The following is a 12,360-nucleotide window of genomic DNA, read 5'->3' as shown; positions in this document are numbered from 1 at the left end:
CAGCAGTCAACTTATGAGGCTAGAATTTTATTGTTCATAAATCAATACATAAACATAGCATATTTACCATACATTGAAAGTCTGAGTTGTTAATATGAGCTCAAAACTTTCTTGTGCCCAGGAACTCACCTTTTATTCCAACACTAAACAACTGAGTTTGCCAAGTATAAATTTCTTAAATCAGTTTCACTGATGGGAAACATTTCTTTTGGGACCAAGCTAAACATACCAATTTGGAGAATAGTTCAAAACAGACTAAAGCATACAACATCATGGTAAATGTATGGTATTTGGGCTTACAGTAGGCCATCCTCAATTCCCCTTTTCTGTGCCAATTGTACAAGCTTGTTAGAGATGAGCACTAGGAGCTCTTCTGAAAGGTGGAGCTTCATCTGCAATACTGAAATTTAGTCACTGGCAGACAGACATGCCTCTATTGATATTCAACAAGTTGATAAATCTAGTATCAAAACAACGCAGCTATTATATCAAGTCAACATTATAAAGTTCTCACGCGTACTCCAGAAAGAGACCAAAGTTCATATGGGACTAATGCCACATACTTTCCTTGTCTTGTCTCCTTTATACTTTTTGGTCACCTCACCTGTCAAAATCCAACGTTTCGGACAATTGCTTAAACCTCTCTGAAATTCCTGCCCAGGCAGAATTCATTACTACATATAGTGCCATATCCAACTTGTTTAGTTCTTCTTAATGTGTCACTAAAGTATAATTTATGCAATCTTAACTGAAAACTAATGCATGTCAACAGCATTTAATGAATGTATCCTTGTCCACATATGGGATACACCAGTTTAGAAATTACCTCCTTTACTATGCAGTAACAATAAAAGAAAATAAAGAGTTGAACTGCTGTCAAACCCATTAAAAGGGAGATAGATTATTTTACCCATATATTAAAAATAATTTACTTTTCCAAAACAATGTACATAAGAAGCAGTTCACTCTACTTTAAACATAAGAGTTGGAAAGTGTCTGAAGAAAAACTATTAAGTCTGAATCACATTGCACTGAGACAATATGCTGAAACGCTTTTAAACTTCTGACTTGGAGCAAAACTGCTTGTAACCATGATTTTTTATTTCGCATGTGCAGTTGGTAGGCTGTCAGGACAGCTGCGAAGAGGAGTCTCCCTTTACTTTCTCCTGCTGCTTCCACCACCAGCCAGCATGGTGGCCACCCGAATGAAGATATTCAGCGTATCTGTGTAAATACCCATGCACCTAGGAAACAGGAAACCAAAGTTAACACTGTTGAAAAGAAACAGTATTAGTGTTTCACACCATTATACTTAATTTTTAAAAGCCTTCACGAAGCATCTGTAACAAAACCCAACTATGACTCCTCAGCCGTGGTATGTATAAAACCCCCTGTATTTTTTGCTTTACCGTACCCCCTGTATTTTTGCTTTACCATCTTTGTCAGCAGCAACTATTACAGAAGTCTTGACAGACGGTATACTGTTCTCACACAGGAGTCCTCTGCTTTTGTGCTCTATTTTTATCTGCTTATCTCCAAGAATTTTGAGCAAGTCAGTATTATTCTAATTACAAGAAAGCAGAATCAAGGAGGACAACAATTCACCTGATACCTGACAGACAACATCCACATGTAAGTTCCTCGTTAGTCAGACTTGCTCCTTACTAAGTCAATTAATCCTTCTTTCCCTATCTATCACACTGTTGAAGCTTCTTTACTTACTGGCAAAAACTAGTGAATATTAAGTGACCAGGAAAGAGTTAACATTTTTTGTCTCAGCTGATACTGACAGATATTTTCAGAAAGCAGCTACAAATTCTCCCAGCAATGCTTTAGAAAACAAAAATACTTTTAGAAAGTACTGCTGGAGGCAAGTGACACCACACATTCAATCTTCTTTCTCTCAGGCAGATGCTTTCAGTTTTAACTCAAAGAGCTATTTTCACATTGCATTTTTAAGTCCTATGATTCTTCACATTTAGCAGCAATATACTTTTGAAAAGTAAACAAAAGGTCTGGCTGTAATATAGCTTGATGAAAATTCTTACACAGACACTGAGACCAGCTGTGTTAACACAGAATACTTACGCATTGATTGGATCATATTTTGTTACTCCGTAATATGGAATAGTTTCTGCACGCTTGATAACATGCTGCGTATCGTAGAGCAGGAACATGCCAAAGAGCACCAATCCACCATAAACAGCTACTGAATACAAGCCAGCACCAAAAGCAGAAGTAGGAGGCAAGAACATGGATCCTGGAGAGGAATATATAATAGCGTTAAAGAAAGCTGCTATGTGTATCTGCTACTTCAAACTGGTTCAAACTTCAGTTACTGCAGCACATGCTTTCTCAAGAAGTATTCAATTCTCAATTTGTGGTGCATTTTTGATACCAAAAGTTTTAATACACAAGCTGAAGAGATCACATATACAATTTGATCTAGTGATTTTGAACACCCTAGGGAATCACGTGTACTTTTCTTCATGTGAAAGTACTTCTGTCCCTAGGGCTACAATAATGCCTAGAAACACATAAGGGAGAAGTACAAGTGGATCACGAACTAAGATCATGTTAGCTGTCTTCCCTAGTCACTGGCAGTAACTGAAAATAGAAGCCACCACTCTTGGCCATTTTTCAGATTAACACTTGCCAGAACTGTAACTTCACGTTTGGTTCCAAGATAAAATGTAACACAGTATTTTCTGCTGTGTTAGGGTTGCAAGGGCTATTTAAGGCAAACCTTAACTGGACAGGCCAGCCTGCAGTTAAACATAAGCTGCATCTTAGCACCTTAAGTTTTTAACCTATGTTATCTGACATTATTAAACTAGTATTTTACCAATTGAAGAAGCAAGTACAAAGCCTAAGCCTATTCCAAGTGGTCCTCCCATGTTCAGAAATTTTTCACTCGGCGCACACATGGCCACAGTTGAGAGCCCTCCAACGATTCCAGCGGTGTACCAGGCAGCTCTGATCAGCAAAGGACCACCCAAAAAGGCTAGAGGAGCCACCACTGCACCCATGACACCTAACCAAAGGAAAACAAGAATTAAGATTTGGAACAGTTCTGGTAAAAACACCACCTGACAAAACATTTTCAATTTTTTCCCAGTCAGATAACATGGCTCAAACTAACCCACTTACAGGACAAAACACCAATGCACTTGACTGTGCACCTATCTTGAAGCGAGCACAATGAATTAGCAACCTTAAATTCCATGACCTACTTTTATCTAGCTCTGGGAGTACTTCAGGGAACTGGTCTTTGGAAGAAAGACTAACAAAAGTCAACATATCGATCTGTTCAAAACAGAGCTGGTAAGAGATACTTAAGCATGGACTCATCAGCTACACAGGAGCACTCAACACTGAAAAGCAGGACAGTTTTCTTCTACAATAATTAGGCAAGCAAGTCGGACTTTTTGCTAGTCTTGGATGAAACCTTTATCTAGTCCATTAATATCACGTTATTTAACTTAGTAACAATTTCTGAAATAAACACAATTTCTTCTTGATAGAAACGTTAGCACGCATGATTCCAGTGCCTAACATCCATGTGTCTTTCATGAACCAGAAATTATTTCTGGCAAAACAGTTATGAAAAATTATAGCCATTGTTATTTGAACTAGGTATCGTTAGTGAGAAACTGATATGTACTCACAGCTTACACACCTGACAGGAAGATGCATGTAAGCAGCTGCAGTTTGATACTAAAATCTCATTTTTCTCATCAAGTTTTCAAATACTTTCCTATCCTGTACTGCTGAAGAACATTAAGTGCAGAACAAGAGTGCTTACAGAAGCTACAGTGCCAGAAAGCAGTCATAAAACCAAAGCGGCTATAAACCCAATTAGTTTTATCCAATGTGGTATATACTTATCTCAAGTTTAACTTGAGCATGACTTTTATAAGATTATGAAAAATATTAAGAGTTGTGTTAAGGACACTTAAGAAATCTTGCTGACACCGAGGAGCTCTCTGGTCTCTGAAAAGTATTAACTCTCCTATAGCACTATATAAAAATTTACCCTAAAGTCAAAGTTTTGTTAAAGAATCTGTTCCCACTGAAGCACAGACATCTCTACAATGAACACTAATCACATACCTGAATGCATCATCCAAGCCAAATGTTTAGCGGCTGGACTATTTTCATAGGATATAGACCTGACCAACATTCCAGCACCGATCATAGCTGCAAAAGTTGCACCTATTGCCTGTAAAAACCAACATTACAAAGCTCAAGTTAGCACTAGGATATATGGTCTCTGTTCTAATCTCCTAGTCTAAAAATTAATAGCGTAATTCTGAGAAGAGCAACCTAATTGGTAATTGAAGCATTTGTCAATTTTACTTCTCTAAGATTACAGTCAGATCTTTCCATATTCTAAGTTGCAGTAACTCTCATTTTGTTTTTATTCAGCCTTCTAGGAATCCAAGTTGAGTGGTAAGACGGCAACAACTTCTTAATTGTCTAAGGTAAAAGAAAAAAACCATATAATTCTGCCCCTTACCCTAATCCTCATTAAGCTGCCTGAAACATTAGCTTTACTTTTTTTTTTTGTATGTTTCTCCACCAAAAGCCAATACTCATTTCAGATGCTTCTTTTACCAGTGATTTTTAAACCTCATTGCCTTATCTTACTGTTAATTCCGACCAGAACCATCCAGTAGCTAGCAAACTGGTCAGAAATGTACAACTTCCATTTATCACCAAGGATGCATTATTAATTTAATCTCTATAAAATTATGTAAGTGTTGGCATTTAAGTATTATCGTTCTACTCCACTTAACACACTGAATATGTACGAGGCAGACATATTTAGTTAGCAGTTTGCCTGGATGGTTTGCCTACCAGTATCATCTCAGCCTTGGCAAACAGGAGACATCTCTCAGAGCTATACAGAAGAGCACAGGGAGGAGTAAGAATGCATAGGGACCACTGCCATTTTTAGAAAGTGACAGAAATAGTGTCTTTAGCCTCAGATGGCTATTTATAACAGCTTCTTACTTGCATATAGTGGGTAAGGATAGCATGGTATATTTTTTTTTTCCTCATGTCTTTGACAAACTGTCAAAGCAGCAGAAGGTACATGTCAGCATGTAATTAGAATTACCAAATCTTAAGTCACAAAATATGATTAGGATACTTTAATAGCCTTTATGGGTAAGGAAACTAGCGTAAATGAAGTTTTGCCTTTACTTTTCATCAAGTAGTTTACACTTCACTTTTCTTATATCAACCATCGCATTTGGGGTCATTCCACAGGAAGTGTTTTTATTTCTATAACATATGCTTACCAGCCAGGAGCCTCTTGTCATAAGGCTCATGAGTGCTGGAGATCTGCTCACTGCTACAGCAGACAGTGCCGTCAAGCCAATGCTTCCCGCGAAGTACATGTAAGTAGAGCGAATTCTGTCTTTCACATACTGTGGCCAAATACTGAAAAATAAGCAATCATATATATCTGTACAAGTACCAGTATTGGAAAAAAGACCAACTAAAAGTACGATAAAACTGTTAAATATATTCATAGATACAGATATAAGGGAGGTTTCATAACAGTAGTGTGGTCTAGCAACCTCTGCCTTACAAGAGGGGGCTGAACTTTCAAATCTTGCTGGTCTAACATAACTCTCTAGAAACATTGCAAGTTGCAGCTACTACTAACTACAGTTCAATTCTAAGGAGAAAGTATACATGGGAAACAGAATAACAAACACTTTTTAACTATGGAAAAATCTGAGAATGGTGACTATATAACAAATCGGCATAAGGAAAAATGTCTACAGAACGCGTACTGGGCACTAAACAGTCAGCTGAGCGGCTCACAAACTGCTGAGTCACAGTGCACATGATTATCTGACATCGCAAGACATGAATGTTATTTTGAAAGCTAACAATAGCAACAGACCTAGCCGTGAATGAGATTCTGCAGCGTGATTTGGTCATACTACGGACAGGAAGCTTTCCCTGCTAACATCAAACAGTACACACATTTTCTCTCATTTCACCATTACTTCAAGGCTTGTGGAAAAAGTAAATATAGCTCTATCAGTGAAAAGCTTCTTATAGATACAACTAGCAAGCACTCAACATGAATGTGAATAGTCACTTCCAAATATAAATGCAGATTAAGTAAAGCAAAATGCCTTCAGCACTCATCTCTCTCGTGCCTGTGCTTATCACTAACCACCCTTTAAGATTCAGTAGCTGTATGGTTTTGCCATCACAGTGAAGTGTTTGTTGGCCAAAATAAAATACACAAAGTTTTAAGCAAAACAATTTATTAGAGCAAGGCTTATGCCAAGCTAAGGAGTGTGTTCAGAGAAGACTCTTTACAATGTGCTGTATTAAAAGTTCAATGAACAGTCTCACAGGAACACCAAAGCGGTCTTAACAATATGTTTTACAGAAGACTACCTTTCATAAATTACCTGTGGCATACCTCATAAGACACGTTTATATACTCTTCAAAGATACACTTCAAATTTAGCAAAGCAAAGAAACTCACTTAAGTCAATGACCATTTAAGTTTGGGTAATTAAGCTTCGCTTTCAGTTACATGCTTTAAAATCCTACAAAAAGGCGAGGGCTTTCCATTCAGTTTAAAAAAAAACAAAACAAAATGTAAGCTGTGTGTACACTGGGTCATACTAGCTAAAAAAAGGAAAGATACAAAGAGGAGGGAGGTTCACTTAACATACTCTTTACTTAAAACAGTAAGCCTTCTTACTTACACAGCTCTTTCAATAGCTCCAATCTCACTGGACATGCCCATTCCATAGTAACAGAGGGCCCCCAGGCCAACAGCAGCTCCTCCAGCAACAACAAATTTCCCTAGGCGATCAGCTGTATAAAGAAAAAAAAATCCACACTCATGTATGCTTTTTTTTTGGATTGTTAATAACATACTCAACATGAGTAGCTGTTACCTGAAATAGCTGATCCACGTTAGGCTTCTTTCTTAAAGCTCCCCTTAACTTGAAGTCATTGCATTACCAGTTCTCAATGAACTACGTGTGAAAAAACTCTAGATTCCCACTACAAATGCAATATAGCTTCATAAAATGGAGTAAGAAATAAGAAACCAACTAGGAACGTGCCAGGTTTACTGACCTTCATTACAGTGACATGAATTCCAACACAAAACCAATTAACAGGTTCACCAACAGAAGAGTTCACCTGTCAGCTGATTTAATATACCATTTCACTATCCAACTCACTATAAAACAGGAGAAACTAGACATTGTGTCCTTTCCTCTCATTTATCTGCCCTTAATGCTTGTTCCTTTTCAAGAGCTCTTTAGTAGCAATTAGATCCAAATCAGTTTAAAAGGAGATTTCCAAAGCTCATGGGCAACAACACATGCTTTACCATCAGTTTCCATGGTCTGATTTTCAGACATACTGCCTGCAGACCACATAGGAGATTACTGCTACAAATACCAATCATAAAACATTATTTTAACTGAAGAGCAGCTGAAACCAAATACCTTCAGATGTATGACTCTCCAAGACTATGCTTTTTCCTTAACTATAGGCAAGAGACTATCTAGCTAATCTACATATATCCCATTTGCCAATTCAATGCTATTATAGGACATTCACCAGTCTGTTCTACTGAACACTGCTACCTAAAAAAATCCCTTTTTTGTTGACTGAAATTACGATTCACACTAGATGTACTAGCAAGCATAGTAAGCCAATGCCTCACATAACTGTAGCACCAGAATTATTTTTTTTTTTTGTGAACTGTGCATGCTGTGGAAAAAGCCTTCCTTTAAACAGTATACAAAGTCAATGTAGCAATGCAAGCATTACCGTATTTTTTTAATATCTGCAATCCAATATCCATTAAGAGACAATTTGTCTTAATCGCTCTCAACTGCAGCTTGAAGTAGAAACAAGAAATTTCTCTATACTATTACACATTTGGAGCTATAAAGTTTACAAGGAAAGACAGACAAGCAAAGAAACTGCCTCCAGCCATTTGACTGAGGTGACTAAGCAAACTTACATGAAACAATATTCTCAGCCTGTTCAATGGCTTGAAGGAAGCCAATTCCTTTGATGAAGTTTTAAGTTAAGCTTCAAAGTTCCTCAGTATTTAAAGCAGAGATACACTACCTTTAAGTGCAGTTTCTGCAGATGGCTCAAATGCTGCTTCTTTAATTTCCTGGCCAATTTTTCCACGCCTTATACCCGTTCTTACTCTGGTGGCATAACACTGTTAGATTCAGAAATAACATAAGAAAGATTCAATGAAATAAAACAGAAGACATTTCCTACCAATTTACCTGCTACACTTAAAATTGCTATGTAGTCTCTTACTTACCTGTGCTTACCCCCCAGAGACATGAAGCAACTGTGATCAAAGGAAACAACTGCACATTAAAGTTTAGGAACCTTTGTGAATAGCATTCATACATTCTAGAAGTACAGAACTAATGCAGTGGATTTCAGAAGCTGAAGCTTTCAGTCTGCATTTCTTCTACTCTAGGTCCACTGTACTAAACAAGTCCATGAGACTTGTTTATTTAAATGTAAACACATGCTCTTTTTTATTTTGTAAAAAAAAGAATATGTTTTGCTTTCTATGTAAAAACTCTAGGTAAACACGTAAAAAATATTCTTGTACGATACTTATACTTTACAGATGCTAAATCTGGAAAAGCAGCATGCAGTCTTTTTGTTCAACTGTAGCCTTGATTTACGTAACAAACCTTGAATGAAGGCCTGTAAACTTAAAAGATTTTTAAGGTTGACAAGCTCCAAATAAATATAGCATGCTGCTCCAACTCTTACTGAACTGCAAGAACAACACAGAATAAAATATTTAAGTTCAGATACAACTTTTGAAATTTCCTGGCCATTTTTTTCAGGAATGTCTAAATTATTATACAGGCCCCTGAGCAACCAACAGCTCACTCAAAGCAATGAGTTTGTTTTAACATGGAAGCCTAAAATCTGCAAGCATTGCTATCACTAGCCATTAGAGCAATGAAATTCAGGAAGTTTACTACAGCACTTCAGTTTTGTTGTGTTTTGCAACTACCAAAACCTAGCCCAATGTTTTAATTACATAGCACTCGCCACAGAAATAAAACCACAACACAAAAAACCCCACCACCACCCAACAAGAACACACACAAAACCCAAACAAACCCCAAAACACCTACAAACTCAGAATGCTTAAAGCAGTTTTCTATCCTTAAGAGGAAAACGCAAAGGAGATGAAGAATTTGCCATTGGAAAGTTCACCAAGATGATGACAAAAGAGCAAATGCCTCCTAACAGTTGCGAGTTACCTGGGTAGAAAGAGTATACGAAACATCTTCTCTCAACAAAGAATAAACAGTGTCTCAGCATAATGACAGTCCAGTTTTTAAAATTGCTGGTTGGACTCATGACAGTTCTGCCATAGTTCAGAAAATGCTCTAAACTGGGATACAGCTCTAAACACATATTGGGACTAAAATCTTCACAAATCAAGTTTTTACTTTAATATTATATTTAAGAATCTTACTCAGAAACAGGGAGTTAGAAGGTCAGACAAGAATTTCTGCTCCTTCCAACTTACAAAGTAACGGCTTGTCCCCTTCTAACTACCTCCTTTAAGTTCTTTTTTTTTCCCAAAAATCTTTAACAGATAGTCAGCCACTGGAACAGAAGATACTACTTCAATTAATAAGATTAATTAAGAACCCTGTTTTTTGATTAATGTTCTTCCTTCAGTAAATTAGAGCAGGTACCTCAAACAAGTAGAAGGTCTATGATCATTCAAAACAGGTACTCCATGCAAAATGATTCATTTGGCAAAACACTCAACCCTTTAGAATACCAGCAGTCAAAACCATTAGAAAGAGAATTACCTTACCTGGTTAGGCTGCCACAGTTTGTATGCTTTTATGTTGGAGTTCCTTAAAGCTGGGGAAGCCTGAGTAATGGTGGGCCGGATAGTATGGCATGGCAATGCCCTCAGGCATACTAGCCTTGCGGCCAGCATGGTTGCTTAGATAATTTAACACACTGTGTTCCTGCAAGCACAACAGAAAATATGCCTTATAATATGGTTTTCAGACAACACTGTACACTTATCCTCAACCACACTACAGCCAGTAACAGTAATGGTGTTATCACTGGAGTACCGTAGTTAAGAGCCAGAACCTTCTCATAGACATGCAGTTTACCTGTTCTACCTGTATGCCTCTATTTCCATCAGAAACTTACCCCAAACCAGGACATACCATTTTTCATACACACAAGTTACATCAAAACTTTTTATCTACTTATGTTTCAGATACTTTGGCAACTAGCTTTCATTTTCAGACATAACACTGCATCAGTACTCTTGCCCTCCAAATATGCGTTCAAAAAGATGCTCCAATCTCACTTAAACTTCATCTAAGTATAAACCCACACGAATAAAGCGCCTAACATATGTGGTGGGAAATGTTTTAGAGAGATTTTAAGCTATCCTTTGAAGGTTCAATTAAGTTTATGGACACAGCACTCAGTCAAGGTCATAGCCCAGAACCCAACCGCAGGTCATCCTGTGCAGTTTTGATTGGAGAATGACGGCATTCATGGGCAAACTGACAGCATAAGCAAACATCAGCCTATGTATTGTACAGGTAGAATCAAAACTGCAAACTTACTTCCACAGATAGTGCACACATTACACCCTCCCCCCAAGTCCCTGTGATTACATATACACATATGTGTGCGATTATGCATAACTTATTATCATAAACCAACCCAAGTACCAGTAATTTTTTCTCTAACTGTTCACTGCTTACATGTACATGTCCAATATAACTTAAGTGCATTCTAAATAAAGGGAATTTTGAACACGCACAAGAAACGAGCACCCACAACACTGCACACCTAGCATTAACCACAAAGAAGCGAAACTGAGAAAATAATCCTGTTGCTAGAAAAAGTTGCTCTGCTCACTTAGGAAATCCTGCTTGGCTAAGTGGGAGTACTTTCAGAGACACTACCCCGCTCTTCCACGGAGATGATACAGTTTACAGGAATTTAGAGCGACAACTGTACGATTTCGATTTTTATTTTTCTGAAGCCGTTATTTCAAGCAAGACGTCAAACATTAGATTAACAACAAAGCTAAACAACAGCAAAGGACTAAAAAGAAAACACCACCAAGTCCCCAGTACAGTAACTGGCAAACGCAGCAGTAAGGAAGCCACTGCCGCACCACAGCACGACGAAACCCGCTGCTGCCCGCGCGGGGCGGCCCAGTCCCCCTGCGGGGCTGGGAGGCGGCCAGGGCCCACCTCAGGCCTGGGCCGGGCCGCGGGCCCCCCTTCGCTCTCGGCCCGGGCCCGCGCCCCGCCGTTGCGTCCCGGCGAGACGCCCGCACCCGGCCCGCGCCCGCCCCACGCGCGCACCCGCGTGCCCCCGCGCACCTGCGTGGCCGCCGCTCGCCAGCTCGGCCCCGCGCGCAGCACACCCGGAACGCCGCCTCGGGAGCAGAAGTGACGTCAGGCTGCCCCGCGCGCTCCCGGGGACTGGCTGGCTCGCCCCACGTGACCCCAGAGCAGGCAAACGCCATTGGTCGGGGGAGGCCGGGTGAAGTGACGCGTCACCCCGCGGCAGCCATGTTGGATAAGAGCAGGGAAGGTTCTGGAAGGCGCCTGCGGCGGTGCTCTGCCTTGCGCAACTCTGCGTGTCGCAGAGCGTAACTCGGGCGCTGCCTGCGGCGCAGCTGCCGTTCGCACCGAGGGGGCAGAGCCCCCGCCCTTTCCGCAGGGGGACGGCGGCCTTGCCGTGCGAATGGGGCAGCCGCCCGCACCCCTCGGAGGGCCGGGCAGGGCAGGGCGCCCCCGCGGGCCCAGCTGCAGCCGGCCCCTGCCCATAACTGTCGGGCAGCAGTGGTGGGGAGGCAGGGGCGCGGCCCGCCCTGCCGCTGAGGGGGGCTGCCTCCCGCCCCTGCGGGGCTGCGTGCCTCCCGCCGGCCGGGCCGCTGGGGGGGGGGGGGCTGCCTCCCGCCTGCCAGGCCGCTGCTCCCGCCTGCCAGCAGGTGGCACGAACTGTGTGAAAATACCCGAGCGAGGCCGCCGAAGTTCACTTTACTTCCAAGGATTATAACAATCCATTTTGTGCTCTGTGCGTTCCCCCCCCCCTCCATTTTGTCAGGCGCGCCGCTGGCTGACGCAAGGGTTTGCAACGGCAAGGGGGAGAGACCTGGCGGCCAGTGCACCTCAGCAGGCCACCACGGCTGAAGGTGTGCCAGGCGGTGGGTGGTGTTACGGCCCTGTGTCAGCGTGGCCTTTTTGCCACCTTTACTATTCACTGCATGTGAATTTAGGTAGTCTTGCCCTTCTTAAG

General features: G+C 40.8%; 1 protein-coding gene across 1 annotated transcript; it reads right to left on the bottom strand.

Annotated features, from left to right (window-relative positions):
- Window positions 1-6: 6 nt before the first annotated feature.
- Window positions 7-11,559, bottom strand: GHITM (growth hormone inducible transmembrane protein). Its single transcript, XM_080402839.1, has 9 exons — window positions 11,439-11,559; window positions 9,887-10,046; window positions 8,137-8,236; window positions 6,747-6,858; window positions 5,307-5,448; window positions 4,114-4,222; window positions 2,846-3,034; window positions 2,089-2,260; window positions 7-1,244 (listed from the first exon to the last, which is right to left on the bottom strand). Exons 2-9 carry the CDS (start codon window positions 10,013-10,015, stop codon window positions 1,157-1,159), a joined length of 1,041 nt encoding a protein of 346 aa, XP_080258965.1. The 5' UTR covers window positions 10,016-10,046; window positions 11,439-11,559; the 3' UTR covers window positions 7-1,156.
- Window positions 11,560-12,360: the final 801 nt, after the last annotated feature.

This window comes from Falco punctatus, assembly GCF_963210335.1.
Source record: "Falco punctatus genome assembly, chromosome: 9".
Taxonomy (NCBI): domain Eukaryota; kingdom Metazoa; phylum Chordata; class Aves; order Falconiformes; family Falconidae; genus Falco; species Falco punctatus.
This window is presented reverse-complemented; position numbering and strand designations above follow the sequence as displayed.

Coding starts and splice junctions, on each gene's coding strand:
- GHITM (XM_080402839.1), bottom strand. CDS start 10,015: ATGCTGGCCGCAAGGCTAGTATGCCTGAGGGCATTGCCATGCCATACT. Junction 6,859..8,136: donor TGCAGAAACTGCACTTAAAG/GTAGTGTATCTC, acceptor TTCTTTATACAG/CTGATCGCCTAGGGAAATTT. Junction 1,245..2,088: donor AAATATGATCCAATCAATGC/GTAAGTATTCTG, acceptor CCTGTTTCCTAG/GTGCATGGGTATTTACACAG.